Source organism: Phyllobates terribilis, unplaced genomic scaffold, assembly GCF_046119375.1.
Source record: "Phyllobates terribilis strain yellow unplaced genomic scaffold, ASM4611937v1 Scaffold_1__5_contigs__length_1240528914, whole genome shotgun sequence".
In the NCBI taxonomy this organism is placed as follows: domain Eukaryota; kingdom Metazoa; phylum Chordata; class Amphibia; order Anura; family Dendrobatidae; genus Phyllobates; species Phyllobates terribilis.
The window spans coordinates 18,853,777-18,871,031 of NW_027362761.1; the positions used below are offsets into that span (position 1 = coordinate 18,853,777).

The following is a 17,255-nucleotide window of genomic DNA, read 5'->3' on the forward strand; positions in this document are numbered from 1 at the left end:
TCGCACATGGGCAGTGAAGCTGCGAACTACACAACCTCACTGCGCACGCGCGAGGAGCAGCGGGTCATAGCACATGGGCAGTGAAGCTGTGAACTACACAGCCTCACTGCGCACGCGTGAGGAGCAGCGGTTCATAGCACATGGGCAGTGAAGCTGCGAACTACACAGCCTCACTGCGCACGGGCGAGGAGCAGCGGGTCATAGCACATGGGCAGTGAAGCTGCGAACTACACAGCCTCACTGCGCACGCGCGAGGAGCAGCGGGTCATAGCACATGGGCAGTGAAGCTGCGAACTACACAGCCTCACTGCGCACGGGCGAGGAGCAGCGGATCATAGCACATGGGCAGTGAAGCTGCGAACTACACAGCCTCACTGCGCACGGGCGAGGAGCAGCGGGTCATAGCACATGGGCAGTGAAGCTGCGAACTACACAGCCTCACTGCGCACGGGCGAGGAGCAGCGGGTCATAGCACATGGGCAGTGAAGCTGCGAACTACACAACCTCACTGCGCACGGGCGAGGAGCAGCGGGTCATAGCACATGGGCAGTGAAGCTGCGAACTACACAGCCTCACTGCGCACGGGCGAGGAGCAGCGGGTCATAGCACATGGGCAGTGAAGCTGCGAACTACACAGCCTCACTGCACACGCGCGAGGAGCAGCGGGTCATAGCACATGGGCAGTGAAGCTGTGAACTACACAGCCTCACTGCGCACGCGCGAGGAGCAGCGGTTCATAGCACATGGGCAGTGAAGCTGCGAACTACACAGCCTCACTGCGCACGGGCGAGGAGCAGCGGGTCATAGCACATGGGCAGTGAAGCTGCGAACTACACAGCCTCACTGCGCACGCGCGAGGAGCAGCGGGTCATAGCACATGGGCAGTGAAGCTGTGAACTACACAGCCTCACTGCGCACGCGTGAGGAGCAGCGGGTCATAGCACATGGGCAGTGAAGCTGCGAACTACACAACCTCACTGCGCACGTGCGAGGAGCAGCGGGTCATAGCACATGCGCAGTGAAGCTGCGAACTACACAACCTCACTGCGCACGTGCGAGGAGCAGCGGGTCATAGCACATGCGCAGTGAAGCTGCGAACTACACAACCTCACTGCGCACGGGCGAGGAGCAGCGGGTCATAGCACATGGGCAGTGAATCTGCGAACTACACAACCTCACTGCGCACGTGCGAGGATCCGCGGCTGGACATGTAAAATCAGGGCTTGCCGGGAGCAAATTTCAAATACATGGGCGGCGCCAGCAGTGACTGAATGTGAGGATCACACCCCTATGACTAAACGAGCAGGTAGGATATAAGTATATAAAATGTTAGGCTGTGTGCCCACGTAGCGTTTTTCAAGCGTATATGCTGCGGAATTTCCGCAGCGTAAACGCTTGAAAAACGCATGTATATCCGCACCCCATGGTCCCCAATGGCATTCCGCAATGTCAATGCCCATGCTGCGGATTTTTCCGCAGCGTATATGTTGCGGTCAAAAATCCGCAGCATGTTCATTAATTTTGCGGAAGCGCTGCGGAATCAATGTGCGGATGGTACCCAAGTCTGGATGAGAGGAGACTCTCATCCAGACCTGGGTACCAAAGAACCTGTAAAATAAAGTTTATACTTATCTTCTGATGTTTTCCCTCCGTCGCGCTGTTGTCTGAAGGACCTGCCACGTCATTGAGTCATGTGACCCACCACATGACTCAATGACGTCACCGCAGGTCCTGCACACAACAGCGTGAGCCGCTCAAGCCTCCGGACGGGGCAGAGAATGCATCAGAAGGTGAGTATAAAGTTTATTTTTTTATTTTTTACCATTCTGAACAAGTTGTCAAGCACTTTTCCAAGTGATGCTTGGAGAAGTGCTTGATAACCCGCATGTGGAAATGCATGCAAAGACGCCTCACAAACGCTTCTACCTGGCGGGAAAACCGCATGTAATATCCGCATGCGATTTTCCCGCCAGGGAGAAGCGTAAAAAATATGCTTCAGGTCCGCAACGTGGGCACATAGCCTTATAGAATCCTTATAATACCACCAATTTTAATGAAAAAAAGCTGGTTAATGAAGCACATTGCATCACTAACAACACTATGGGGGCAGTCTAGATAGTAATTAGGACATGACAGGTTCCCTTTAAAATGCTTTTTGGAAAGTAGAGTTTTTTTTTTTTTTTTTAAATAACATGCTGCAATTTTCTAATATGCTTCCAGTTATTAAAAAAAAGTCTATATGAAATTCATGCACCAATGTAAACTCGGAAAAAACTAATTCTATTAGACATATGCTTCTTTTCTATTCTGTATCATATAATACATGTCCATTCAAGGTTTCTCATCGTGTGTGTCTATATGTATCATATTGGTCTGTTGCTTATGTACGTATTTATAATATGTATATATTATTCTTGTAGTATAGTTTATATATTACATGAAGTTTACTTCAATGTAAACATTGTAGGATTCAACACTTCCATTATTCAGGACAAGAGATGAATTTATTAACCTCATAAGGACCAAGTATCATAAATTTACGATACTTGGTCCCCGGGCTTTAATCCCATTTTATTGTAAATTTACGGGCCGGAGTTAATCTGTAATCTAGTAGGAGGGCAGGTCTCAGGCTGTCAGACACTTACCACTTCTGTCTTCTAATTTGCCAGTTTCATGGCTCTCAGTGAGCATTTTGTAGTATACAGAAGCAATGGGATCACCAAAGGGAATCTGTCACAGGTTTTTGCACCCAATCTGAGAGCAGCATAGTGTAGAGACAGAGACCCTTATTCCAGGAATGTGTAAATTACTAAGCTGCCTGCTGTAGTTTTGATAAAAATCCATTTTATCAGCAGAAAATTTATATTCATGAGCTTTGTAGAACCTGCGCCCACATCACCGTTTAGCAGCTTTCTGCCTATCTACGGCATACCCCAAGAGACGGCATTCAGAGAACTGGTAGATCTGCCACAGATAAAACCATGATTGGCTAAAAATAAAATAAGAATTTCTGATTTTTTTTTTTCATCACTATATAAAAGAAAAAGAAAAAAAAAGAGACAAGTTTCCATGTCAGCTTTAATTGTATTGACCTGGAGACTCATGTTGACAAGTTTAATTTTACCATGCAATAGATACCTTCAAAACAAAATCAGAAAAACCATTGCAGAGTTACTCATTTTTTTTCCACAATTTCACCACAATACATTGAATGGCATGATGAATGTTGCCATTCAAAACTATATGATCATGGCAGCCTTATGTGGGCAAACAGATAAGACATTAAAGGGGTATTCCCATCTCCAAGATCCTATCCCAAAATGTAGTAGGTGTAATAATAATAATAATACTATTGGCAAATACCTCCAATTAGAAATGTAGTATAGTTCTTCTGATTCGCCATATCGCTTACCTCATGTGCAGGGCATTGCAGTAGCTTAGGTATCCATAGTTACAACCACTAAGAGCTATACAACAGTCACTATATCAGTGGACGTAACCATGGATACCTAAGCTACTGTAATGCACTGCACATGAGGTAAGCGACATAGGTTACTAGGAGAACTATACTACATTTCTAATTGAAGGTATTTGCTAATATTATTATTATTATTACACCTACTACATATTGACTTTCCAGAAATGTCCACGGTGTCTTTTCTAGGCTGTAAGTGGAGTCTGTGCCATCATCAGCCACCTGTAGGCTTATATAGGCGAACTTGCATGGCTTGAGACATTAATGCTCTATTATCATGTCCACACTCCATATTTGCATCCAGAGAGACAGACCTATTGCAGTGAGAGGTGAATACAACTTAAGGATGCATTTAAGATACCTTTCTCAAATCTCATTTTGATTAGGTTTTTGAGAGCAAAACAAGAAATTGATTATTTAAAAAAAAAAAAAAAAAAAAAAAAAAAAAAAAAGCTTCCTATATACTTTGCCTCCAATTACACTCCACTCTGATGTTAGCCTCAAATACCACATCAAAGTAGCTTGTGTTAAAGTAAGGGTAAAGTTTCATGACATCAATAGGGATGGCACAGTCATGGCTATAAAGGAGTTTATTCTATTAATGCTACAGAAGTTTTGCAGTGCATTATATGAGCAATTGGGCTCGTGCATATTTCAGGAGTTCAATAGTACTGCTGGAAAAAATAAATAGATAAAATGTTATTAGAAAAAAAGACCCCCGTCCTAAAAAAAAGACACACCAATAAAATTGCCACATAAAGCAAGCTTTTGTAGAGCTCTGTCACTTGCAAAATAAAAGTGCTTTTTTAGTTTTTATTGTGCAAAAGAAGTGTAAAAAAAAAACCAAAAAAAAAAACCAAAACGGTCATCACATTATTTTGTGGCGTTGATTTCAATGGCTACTGATGTGCAGACTGAGCAAAGCATTCCTCCTCCCATGCACATATAGCAGAGGTCTGCTCACTATATACTCAGTGTTTTATATGATGGTATAGATCAGATATTTAGTTTTTTAATTGGTTGTATTTTGTGTTCACCCCTGCGACTTGTGTTGTCTATCCATTTCTTCCTGCAACAGGCATGGTCTGGTCATCTAGGATTTATATCTCCTATTGATGGTCTTCTGGTAGGTATAATTCCTTGTGTTGCATGCCTAGAAGTGCTTGAGTCACACACCATGCCAAATATTTATTACAGGGCATGCTATTTTAATGGTCAATCACACTCCTCTCTTTGCTCCCTCTAGATTGAGATCTTTGTGTAATGATATGGCATCTGTGTATGCTATGACCTGTCCCTTGTACCCAAATTACATGAATAGTACATTTGAAAGATTTTCAAGTGTCTAGTTTAATGTTTTGCTGAAGGAACACTCTTAAGTGATGTTCTAGCGTGACTACTGGGCCATATTATGCATTCAGTTACGACGCACCAATCTCTTGCTAGTATTCTTACTTTACTCATCTTTTCACTGATTTATTATGTCAAAGTTTAAAAATGTTCTTTGACCTTCTCCAAACCCATTTCAAGATACCAATGTCTTGTCCATTAAAATGTTTGCTAAATTTGCATGCGCCATATCTGCTTTTGAAAATAATTGCCTTTTGAATGAAACGGGACAGCACATGTATAACGTGGTTTTCTGTTGTGGCACATTACAGTAGATGCAATGATCATTGTACTGTATATCTTATGACTTGCTGTTCTATGCAGAGTAAGAGCCCGTCTTGCAGTCCCAGCGACAATGGCCTACCTGACCTCCAAGCAGTGCAGGAGGAGCAGTTGGCAGACTCTGATGCTGCACGTGAATCAGAATTTCTGATAGAGCGGATACAATCTATTAAAGACGAGAAGTAAGTAAAAGGGAAAAAAAAGTCTGTGTTTAGTACTTTTCTTCTTACAAGTTCAGTATTTGGATGTCCACACACAATTGTTTGCATAATTGGGAAGCAAAGCATCTGTACTTGACTAATTGTTGACATACTCTCTTCACCCACCTCAAACATAAAGCATAAAGGGGTGGTCTGTCATAACGTCTTTGTGTCTGGGAATAGTTTTAAATAAAAATAAAAAAATAAAAAACATGCTTTACTCATCGTCCCCAGGTCCAACAAGAAGTTTTTGCTGCTGGTCCCAGGGTCTGGTATAGGCTCTGGTGCCAACATCAAATTGAGAGCACGGCAGCAAATTGGTGATCTCAGCAGCTCTGAGGTGTGTTTGTGAGGGGGAGGAGGTGCCCCTTCTACACTGGCAGAGCCCCTGAGCTCACTGATTAGCTGTCAACGTGACATCAGTTCTGCAGCTAATACACCACACTGGGAGCAGCAGCAAGGACTGCTGGACCCAGGAACAATGAATAAAGCAGGTTTTTTTTGTTTATATATTATAAACTTTTACAAGGGCCCAGATTTTCTAAAAGGGGGCAGCTTTTAATTATAAATGCATGGATCCACCTGCTGCTATTAACTAGTTAAATTCCGCAGTCAATCTCTGACAGCGTCATTTAACATGGCTGCGGTAGTAGGATATCATAAGTCCCGCCCATTCGCACCCGTGTCACATGACCGCGGGTTGGCATGACAGCCAGGGGTCTGCTGGAAACCCCTGTGGTTGTTATTGCCGGGATGCTATGAGCTCCGCCCAGTGGTTAGCACTCATAGCAAGTGAGCATTTCTGCTACACACAGGTGATCAGAACATCGCAGCTTCTAGTCTCCCATGGAAAACATTGAAGTAAGTGTAAAGTAAAAAACAAATTTTTTCAAAAATAGATAAAAGTTCAAGTCACCTCCCTTTTGCCCCATTCAAAATAAAACCATAAAGAAAAATCTAATATACACATATTTGGTATCACCACGTTCAGAATCGCCCGATCTTTCAATATAAAAAAGAATTAATCCGTACAGTAAACGGCATAATGAGAAAGGAAATCAAAACGCTAGAATTATGTTTTTTTTTGGTCGCCGCAACATTGCAATAAAATGCAATAACGGGCGATCAAAACATCATATCTACCTAAAAATTGTATCAAGAAAAACGTCAGCTCGGCACACAAAAGATAAGCCCTCACCCGGCTTCTCCACTTAAATAAAAAAAGAACCTATACATGTTTACAGGTACAGGTATCTACAAACTCGTAATGACCTGGAGAATCATAATGTCACTTTTAGCATTTAGTGAATGCGGTTTAAAAAAAAAAAAATTGTGGAATTGCTCTTTTTTTGGAATTTCACCGCACTTGGCTTTTTTCCCATTTTCCAGTACATGATATGGTAAAATCAATCATGTCTTTCAAAAGTACATCTCGTCCTGCAAAAAGGTGTTTGCAGTCACCCACAAAATGGCTCCGCACTATGATCCTAAATGTCCTCCTTTCTTATCTTTTTTGCAAAGTGATACTGATAAGTAGACTGTCACCGAGGACGGCCGGCAGCACTGATTCTGTTAGATGGTGCTTCTTTCTGTATCATAAGCTGGCGTTGGATACGTGGAGTGTATCGCGTGCGCAATTAGATACGCATAGAGTAACATACACTCGGATTTGAAACAGGACATTACTGCTCCCATGGAAGTGGACAGAGCCAGGGTCACATTATGCCACTGCTCCCATAAAAGTGGACAGAGCAGAGTCACATTATGCCACTGCTCCCATAAAAGTGGACAGAGCAGGGTCACATTATGCCACTGCTCCCATAAAAGTGGACAGAGCAGGGTCACATTATGCCACTGCTCCCATAAAAGTGGACAGAGCAGGGTCACATTATGCCACTGCTCCCATAAAAGTGGACAGAGCAGGGTCACATTATGCCACTGCTCCCATAAAAGTGGACAGAGCAGGGTCACATTATGCCACTGCTCCCATAAAAGTGGATAGAGCGGGGTCACATTATGCCACTGCTCCCATAAAAGTGGATAGAGTGGGGTCAGACATTACAACCCTGCTCCCTTGGAAATGTGTGATCCTCATAACTGTGCAGTTCTTACAAATTTAATTTTCTTCCTATTGAACCCCCTAGATTCCCCATATAATCTAATGGCTCCACATAGTGTATATATACACACGTGGTCAAAATTGTTAGTGCCCCTCGTTTAATGAAAGAAAAACCCACAATAGTCACAGAAATAACTTTGAATCTGACAAAAGTAATAATAAATTAAAAATCTATGAAAATGAACAAATGAAAGTCAGTCATTGCTTTTCAACCCTGCTTCCACAGAATTTTTTTAAAAAAATTAAACTCATGAAATATGCCTGGACAGAAATGATGGTATCCTTAACTTAATATTTTGTTGAACAACCTTTTGAGGCAATCACTGCATTCAAATAATTCCTGTAACTGTCAATGAGACTTCTGCACCTCTCGACAGGTATTTTGGCCCACTCCTCATGAGCAAAGTACTCCATTTGTCTCGTGTTTTGAAGGTTGCCTTTTCCAGACGGCATGTTTCAGCTCTTTCCAAAGATGCCCAATAGGATTTAGGTCAGGGCTCATAGAAGGCCATTTTAGAATAGTCCAATGTTTTCCTCTTAGTCATTCTTGGGTGTTTTTAGCGCTGTGTTTTGGGTCATTATCCTGTTGCAAGACCCATGACCTGCGACTGAGACCAAGCTTTCTGACACTGGGCACCACATTTCTCTCTAGAATGCCTTGATTGTCTTGAGATTTCATTGTATGCTGCACAGATTCAAGACACCCTGTGCCAGATGCAGCAAAGCAGCCCCAGAACATAACAGAGCCTCCTCCATGTTTCACAGTAGGAACCGTGTTCTTTTCTTGATATTCTTCATTTTTCCTTCTGTGAACATAGAGCTGATGTGCTTTGCCAAAAACTTCCATTTTTGTCTCATCTGCCCATAGGACATTCTCCCAGAAGCTTTGTGGCTTGTCAACATGTAGTTTGGTAAATTCCAGTCTGGCTTTTTTATGATTTTTTTTTTCAACAATGGTGTTCTCCTTGGTCGTTTCCCATGAAGTCCACTTTGGATCAAACAACGACGGATGGTGCGATCTGACACTGATGTTCCTTGAGCTTGAAGTTCACATTTAATCTCTTTAGAAGTTATCCTGGGCTCTTTTGTTACCATTCGTATTATCCGTCTCTTTGATTTGTAATCAATTTTCCTCCTGTGGCTACGTCCAGGGAGGTTGGCTACAGTCCCATGGATCTTAAATTTCTGAATAACATGTGCAACTGTAGTCACAGGAACATCAAGCTGCTTGGAGATGGTCTTATAACCTTTAACATGCTGGTCTATAATTTTCTTTCTAATCTCCTGAGACAACTCTTTCCTTTGCTTCCTCTGGTCCATGTTGAGTGTGGTACACACCATGTCACCAAACAGCACAGTGAGTATCTGTAGCCCTATGTACAGGCCCACTGTCTGATTACAATATTGTAGACACCTGTGATACTAATTAGTGGACACAACATGTCCCTTTTGTCACATTATTTTCAGGGGTACCATCATTTCTGTCCAGGCCTATTTCATGACTTTAATTTTTTTTTTAAAATTCTGTGGAAGCAGAAAAGCAATGACTGACTTTCATTTGTTCATTTTCATAGATTTTTTATTTATTTTTACCGTATTTTCTGGCGTATAAGACAACCCCCCCAACATTTCCACTCAAATTATAGAGTTTGTTATATACTCACCCCCTCCCATATAATACCCCATGCAGGATGTCACCCCCCATATTATACCCCATGCCTCCATACATTTAAAAAAAAAAAAAATAATAATCCAATACTCACATCACTCCTCCTCACCTGCTGCCTCTGCTCTGGTCTGGACTCCAGCATCACCGGCCTCATCCCAGCCTGGTGCAGGGCTGCAATTTTGTTTCCGGTGTCCTTCGACAGCTCTTTTGTCCTCACCATAGTGGAGTTTGGAGTGTGACTGTTTGAGGTTGCAGACAGGTGTCTTTTATACTGATAACAAGTTCAAACAGGTGCCAGTACTACAGGTAATGAGTGGAGGACAGAGGAGCCTCTTAAAGAAGAAGTTACAGGTCTGTGAGAGCCAGAAATCTTGCTTGTTTGTAGTTGACCAAATACTTATTTTCCACCAAAATTTGAAAAAAATGTCTTTCCAAATCAGACAATGTGATTTTCAGGATTAGTTTTCTCATTTTGTCTCTCATAGTTGAGGTCTACCTATGATGTCAATTACAGACTCTCTCTCATCATTTTAAGTGGGAGAACTTGCACAATTGGTGGCGGACTAAATACTTTTTTTCTCAACTGTACATGTAATGTTTTACCTGTTCTCATGTTAACTTTTTAAAGCTGCTTTTGTCAAGTCAAGTCAACTTGCCTCATTAGTGTATATTTATTCATATTTTTCAGGGAAGATATTACTTACCGCCTTCCAGAACTTGAACAGCGGGGCTCAGATGAAGAGAATATGGACTCTGAAACCTCAAATAGCACAGAGAGTTTATTGGACTATAGACCTGTCCCGATAGGAAAGGAAGGTCAGTATTAAGGTAGTGTGTCCTTTGGTATTACTACTATATTAAAACATTGCATGCATAGTTCTTAACAAACGTCACATAGCAAGAGGTTGACTCTCTAAAGATGACTTTATGATGTGTTTATATCTGACACTATTGTGTCAGATTTTTGGCATGAAAATCTTTATCAAAGTTCAGTCCATTGCGAATAAATTTTGGTTTTACAATGCTCCATTTACATGTTATGGATGTGCCATAGATTTCCTTCATGGTAAATGGTTTAATAAAATCCATGAAAGAGTACCACATCCAAATTTATCCCAAAGATACATCCTGAGATTAACACGTATACAAATTGTTTATGACAGTTATCTTACAAATTGCTGTATATCCAGAATATTATAGAGCATACAAGAAACTTAAGCACAAGGCCATATAGCATGTCAGCGCTCTTGAGGCCTGTACATGCAGCTTGTTATTAGCATGAGCCATTAAGAGAATAATACCAATACTACTTTGTTAATAATTTCTTTTGGAGTGCTAAAAATGAAGAATTACTTAATAGCCATTGAGATCTCTGAACACTCATCTAATTAAAGGGAACCTGTCACCAGTTTTGTGACATAGCAGCTAAAAATATCACGTTATTCAGCGTCTGCTCTGCATTCCCCAAATCCTTACATAACCCCCCGAAAAACCTTTTTAATGTCTCCCGTGCTGTATGCTAATCTTCTCGGTCCGGTCCAATGGGCGTTGCTTTGGGCCTCTCCATTCCTTCCCTGACTGCTGCTCACCGTCGTCCTGCTTTGATTTACATGGGTGACGCCTCTTGCATCATCCTAATAGCTGGGTGAAATCCCACGCTTGCTCAGAGAAATTGACAGCTTGCACTTGCGCAGTACCCTTTGCCCAACTGCGGGCAAAGCCGAAAAGCAGAACTGCACATGCGCCGGTACGTCTTTCTGGGTCACGTACCAATAGTATCTCGCCGTCATTGCTGTGCGAATGCGCACTGATGTTTTCGGCTTTGCCCTTAGCAGGGCAGAAAATAGTGCGCAAGCCGGCGATTTCTTTGCACAAGTGTGGGATTTCACTCGGCTATTAGGATGATGCAGGAGGCATCACCCGTGTAAATCAAAGCAGGAGGAAAGTGAGCAGCAGCCGGGGGAGGGATAGAGAGGCCGAAAGCAACGCCCATTGGATCGGACTGAGAACATTAGCATGAAGAAAAACAGAGCACATAGAGTTCTAGAGGAATCAAGTGGCGAAAGCGGGCTTTTGGGGTTTGAGCTGGGGATCCACCACTGCACCAGACTATGGGTAAGAAACTTGTCTATATACAATGATTGCGTGAGGACCAGCACACCATTAGGGATTTGGCAATATAGTCTTATTTGGACTTATTTCCATTATTCAGTATTATCTGGCATATGTCACTACAAAAGTCATAGGGTTAAGGCTGGGTTGGCACTTGATAATATTATGTGATTAATCTTCTGGTCCCATCCATTGGCCACGGTAGGCTTATCATTTGTTTCTAAGTACAGACCTCCAGGTTAGTTAGACTAATAAGATTCACTCATCTCAAGCTCCCTGTTGTGTTCAATTTAATACAATCCCTTTCCGTTGGTCTGGTGTAGGGGTGCTTTTCCAGCATTACCATTGGGTTCAACACTGTTCTGCCTTATAAAAATTTGACATTTATAATTATGTATGTAATATAATTTTTAATGGACAAAATAAAGTACCGTACTTTTCGGACTAGAAGACGCACCGGACCATAAGATGCACCTAGGTTTTAAAGGAGGAAAATAGGAAAAAAAAATTAAGCAAAAAATGTGGTCATGATGCCCTGTTATGGGGGAGGGGGTCTGCTGCTGACACTGGTATTGGGGTAATGTCCCCCAATTCTAGTAATATCCTCCATTCTGGTATGTATGGCCCCTCCTTCCTGGTATAAGTAGCCCCCATCCCATCCTAGTATGCATGGTACTCCTTGGTCCCCCATCCTGGTATGCGTGGCACCCCTTGAGCCCCCATCCTGGTATGCGTGGCACCCCTTGAGCGCCCATCCTGGTATGCGTGGCACCCCTTGAGCGCCCATACTGCATTCAATGTCACCAATCAGATGGTTGGGGCACAGCATGCACCACAGGGGGTCACAGGGAGGTGACACCTCCCTGTGACCGTCCGGTCACCTGTATTCAGGTACTCTGATTGGAGTGATCAATGTCATCATCGATCGCTCCAATCAGATTACCTGACGGGGAGGTGACTGGGTGGCCTGTTACCACCCTATCACTCCCCTGTAACCGCCCTGCAGACCCTCACACTTTGTGAGGGTTTCTACAGAGCGGTCACATCTGATCTGTCTGGCGCTGGGCGTTGTAGTGCCACAGAATCTTCTGTAACACTACAAGACAGTCTTCTCACATGCTCTAGTCTCCTGGATCTTCTGCTCTGGCGTCCTGGGTCTCCTGCTCCTGACCTGCTGCAGTTCCTGCTCCAGATCCTGCTCCAGAGCCTGCTGAAAAAAGAACAGAGAAGACTTTGGTAAGTCCATTTCTGTTCTCCCCTCATCCACCCCAATCCCCCCCTCTCCCCCCCTCTCCCCTCCCCCCTCTTTTTACCCCCCTTACCACCAGTTTTTTTTTTTGTTGTTGTTGTTCGTGCGTCCTGCAGCAGCCGAGCGCTGACCAGTGACTACGTCACTGATCAATATCCGTGCTCGCTGCTTTTCAGGATTTTTTTTGTTAATTCTCTTGGTTCTGCTCTCCAGCTCCAGTTTCGGTCCTGGTTTTCTGCTCCGCGCACTGTCTCCTGCTCCTGATCCTGCTCCAGAGCCTGCTGCTGAAAGAAGAACAGAGAAGACTTTAAGTCATCTCTGATCTCCCCTCATCCACCCCAATTCCCCTCTTCGCGCACATCCAGCAGCTGCCGAGCGTTGTTCGGTGATATAGTTCACCGATCCACACTCGTGCTCGCTGTTTGCATTGCATCACATACAGTTGTCCCTTTTTTTTTTCAGAAAAAAAGTTCACACCAAGCACACTGACACATACAACACTCTATTTAGAGTGTGTCAGTACTTTATTTAAAGTACAGACACACACGCACTACATGCATAACAAAAAAAAAAATGTCCCGCTCATCCCAAACTCGCTATTCAGTGGAGGAGGCATACGCTCTTCTTGCCTCCGACACTGACAGCGAGGGCGAGGATCCCACATTTCATTTTTCTGACTGCTTGTCGTCCTCCTCTTCTTCCTCATCCTCCTCTTCTTTCTCCTCAGGTGCTGCTGGACCGCCCCACAGTCGTCCCAGTAAAGAAGACAAATCAGCGCCCCCCACTACTGACCCCTTATGGACCTCGCCCCCCGAAAACTATGAGCCACTGATTCCTGATTTTGTGGCGGAATCAGGAATCAAGTTTGACACCACCGGCCTCACAGAAATAGAATTTTTCAAAGTCTTTTTCTCTGAGGATTTTATAAACCTCATGGTGGGCCAAACTAATTTGTACGCTCAACAGTTTTTGGAACAAAACCCCTCTTCATCATTTTCTAACTGGTCTCCTGTTGATGCAGTAGAAATTATGAAGTTTTGGGGCCTGGTAATTCATATGGGGATCCTGAAGAAGCCAGAAGTTCGGCAATACTGGAGTGTTGACGTTTTGTATAACACTCCAGTGTTCCGAAAGGTCATGACCCGGACACGTTTTGAGGTCATCCACAAGTTCTTGCATTACAACGATAATGCAAGGTGTCCTGCACTCGATGACCCGAACTTTGATCGTCTTTTCAAAGTTCGGCCGATCATCGAACCCTTCAACAACAAGTTTGCTTAAGTTTATGTGCCCCAAAGGACATCTGTGTGGATGAGTATTTTATTGTTTTTAAGGGGTGGCTTGGATTCCGGCATTACCTGCCCAGTAAGAGGGTCAAGTACAGAATCAAGCTGTATAAACTTTGTAAGAGTACCTCAGGGTACACTCACAAGTTTAGAGTTTACAAAGGGAAGGACTCCCGGATTGAACCCCCTGAATGCCCCCCTGTTCTGGGAGTGATTGGGAAAATTGTGTGGGACTTGGTGCACCCACTGCTGGATAAAGGTGATCACCTGTACGTGGATAACTTTTATACCAGTGTACCTCTCTTCAAGTCCCTCTCTGCGCGACGTACCTCAAAAATCAGAGAGGCCTCCCAAAGACGCTAATTGGGCAGATACTCAGAAGGGGTGAGAGCAGAGCCCAATGTAGCGACCACCTGCTGGTGGTCAAATACAAAGACAAGAGGGATGTCCTTCTCTTGATCACCATACATGGTGATGGCCGCTCCCTCAACACTGTACGAGGTTCCACTACACAGGTCGGCAAACCAGACTGTGTAGTGGGGTACAACAAGTACATGGGAGGAGTTGATCTCTCTGATCAAGTCCTCCAGCCGTACAGTGCTTTGGGAAAGGCCAAGGTATGGTATAAGAAGTTGCCGGTGCACTTTGTACAGATGGCAATGCACAACGCTTTTCTTCTGTTTCTGTCACGATGTGCAGGCCAGACTTCTGCGTCGTACCTTCACTTCCAGGAGACCATTATCAAGGCCCTGATATTTGGCAGCGGTGACGGAGCGGGCCCCAGTACTTCCGGAACTGAAGGACCGAGAATTGTACCAGGCCAGCATGTCGCAAAAAAAGGTAAGTCACAAAAGAGGTGCCGAGAGTGTTATAAAAGGGGAATACGCAAGGACACCATTTATCAATGTGACACCTGCAGCGACAAACCTGGCCTGTGCATGAAAAATGCTTCAAAAAGTACCATACTTCCATGCACTACTAAATGAATTTCTGACGTATGCAACCTGATGAACACTACATAACTGACGTACTGTTCGTCAGGTTGTCATACTTAAGTTGTGTAGTGTTCGTCAGGTTGTCCTACACAACTGACGTATGACGCTACATTATAAACTTCACAAATCAGGTAGCCGTTCCAAAAAGGGGGCACTTCTTGGGCATTTCTGCTGTTTAGGCCCATCAGGGGCTCTGAGAACGTGACATGACGCCCACAGACAATTCCATCAAAGTCTGCATTCCAAAGCGTCACTCCTTCCCTTCTGAGCCCTGACATGTGCCCAAACAGTAGTTTTCTCCAACACATGGGGTATCAGGGAGGAGAAACTGGACTACAGATTTTGAGGTCCACTTTCCCCTGTTACCCTTGTGACATTGTTTTTTTTTAACATTTTTGGGGAAAAGTTTTTTTTTTTGTTTTCACAAGTGAACATTATAATTTTCTGTGAGGCACCTGGGGGTTCAAAGTGTTCACCTCACATCTAAATAAGTTCCTTAAGGGGTCTAGTTTCCAAAATGGGGTCACTTGTGGGGGGTTTCCACTATTTAGGCACATCAGGGGCTCTCCAAACGCAGCATGGGGTCCGCTGTGAATTCCGGGGAGTTTTGCATTGAAAACGTCAAATGGCGCTCCTTCCCTTCCAAGCCCTGCCGTGCGCCCAAACAATGGCTTTCCCCCACATATGAGGTATCAGTGTACTCAGGAGAAATTGCACAACAACTTTTGGGGTCCAATTTCTCCTGGTACCCTTGTGAAAAAAATTGGGGTCTAAAATAAAATTTTAGTGGAAAAAAAGTTAAATGTTCATTTTTTTCCTTTCACGTTCAATTAATTGGTGAAGCACGTGAAGGGTTAATAAACTTCAATGTGGTTTTGAGCACCTTGAGGGGTGCAGTTTTTAGAATGGTGTCACTTTTGGGTATTTTCTGTCATAAAGGCCTCTCAAAACCACTTCAAATATGATGTGGTCCCTAAAAAAATGGTTTTGTAAATTTTGTTGTAAAAATGAGAAATCGCTGGTCAACTTTTAACCCTTATAGCTCCCTAACAAAAAAAAAAATTTAGTTCCAAAATTGTGCTGATGTAAAGTAGACATGTGGGAAATGTTATTTATTAACGATTTTGTGTAACATATCTCTCTGATTTAAGGGCATAAAAATTCAAAGTTTAAAAATTGCAAAATTTTTGCCAAATTTCCGATTTTTTCACAAATAAATGCAAGGGATATCAAAGAAATGTTACCACAATCATGAAGTACAATATGTCACGAAAAAACGGTCTCAGAATCAGGGGAATCCGTTGAAGCGTTCCAGAGTAATTACCTCATAAAGTGACAGTGGTCAGAATTGTAAAAATTGGCCTGGTCATTAACTTGCAAACCACCCTCGGGGGTGAAGGGGTTAAAGGGAGTGGGATCATCCCTTCATCTAAGGCATGCAGGTAATAAGCTGAATAAAATGATACCGAGATAGCTGCAATCAATGTCTTATTCCAGAGAAATCCACATTTTTCTTATAAAAATGAGCTGTTCGGGGCTCTGGACCAGAAACTGATCTCTCTGAGACTCTGCCTCCAGAGCACATTTTTAATAAAATTGGGAGTTACCAGTGTGAGACATGTATCTAACATTGAACAGTAAAACTGAACTTTGTATCTTAACAAACACATCTTTTGCAGCTCTCTGAGCTCTGCTGTATTGCAATAATATTACAACCCTGTCTGCCTGTCAGATGGAAGCTGAAGCTGAGCGTAATCTGCAGATGTGTCAGGTATAATCACACACAGCTCTGCAGTGAGATCAGAGAGCGGCCATTACACATCACACTGGTAACTCCCCTTCATATATAATGATCTCTGGAGGCAGATTCTCCTGCAGATCAGTGTCCGGCCCATAGTCCTGAGCAGCTCATTTACATAGAAGAAAAGGGGGATTTCTCTGGAATAAAACATTGGATCACAGATATCCGGGTATCCTTTTATTCCACTTCCTATGACCTGCATGCCCATATCGACGGCTTAAGAGGGTTACTTCTACTGGCAGATTCCCTTTAAGTGAATAAATACACTACACCCTTGTAAATTATTGCATCTAATTTAATGTTCTGCTCAGGCTATAGCGGGAGTTACCTCTTGTATAATATTCCCTGATAAAAAATGTAAGTCACCCCTTACTCTCTATTAACCAGACTAAGATTGCGAGATTGAAGCCATTTTCTTGTCAGTTTTTGGATGGGAGCAATTAAAAGGGAATGTGTCTCCAAGTTTTTGCTACCTCATCTGAGAGCAGCATGATGGAGGAACTAGTGCTATCTAACGTCACACAAACATTAAGCAATAAGATAAAGGCATCGCAAGATATTTAGTATGATAAACAATAAATACCTATTGCTGTAGTGTTGGCATTGCATCAGCCCTGACTCCCCCAATGGGCGTTTTGCGATTGTAGCTTTTTCGGGGTGGGGCGCGTTGGGGAGTCT

At 43.3% G+C, this 17,255-nt stretch overlaps 1 protein-coding gene across 9 annotated transcripts in view; it reads left to right on the forward strand.

Moving 5' to 3' along the window:
- Positions 1–17,255, forward strand: part of MYO9B (myosin IXB) — a 238,122-nt gene that overhangs the window by 213,824 nt on the left and 7,043 nt on the right. For 6 of the 9 annotated variants that reach the window (XM_073657251.1, XM_073657105.1, XM_073657176.1 and 3 more), the window contains 3 exons: positions 4,554–4,601; positions 5,189–5,328; positions 9,823–9,950. In XM_073657251.1, coding sequence (XP_073513352.1) covers positions 4,554–4,601; positions 5,189–5,328; positions 9,823–9,950 — 316 coding nt within the window. Of the gene's footprint in view, positions 1–4,553; positions 4,602–5,188; positions 5,329–9,822; positions 9,963–17,255 lie in introns of all 9 variants that reach the window. The other 3 variants (XM_073657341.1, XM_073657697.1, XM_073657626.1) reach the window with 2 other exon arrangements.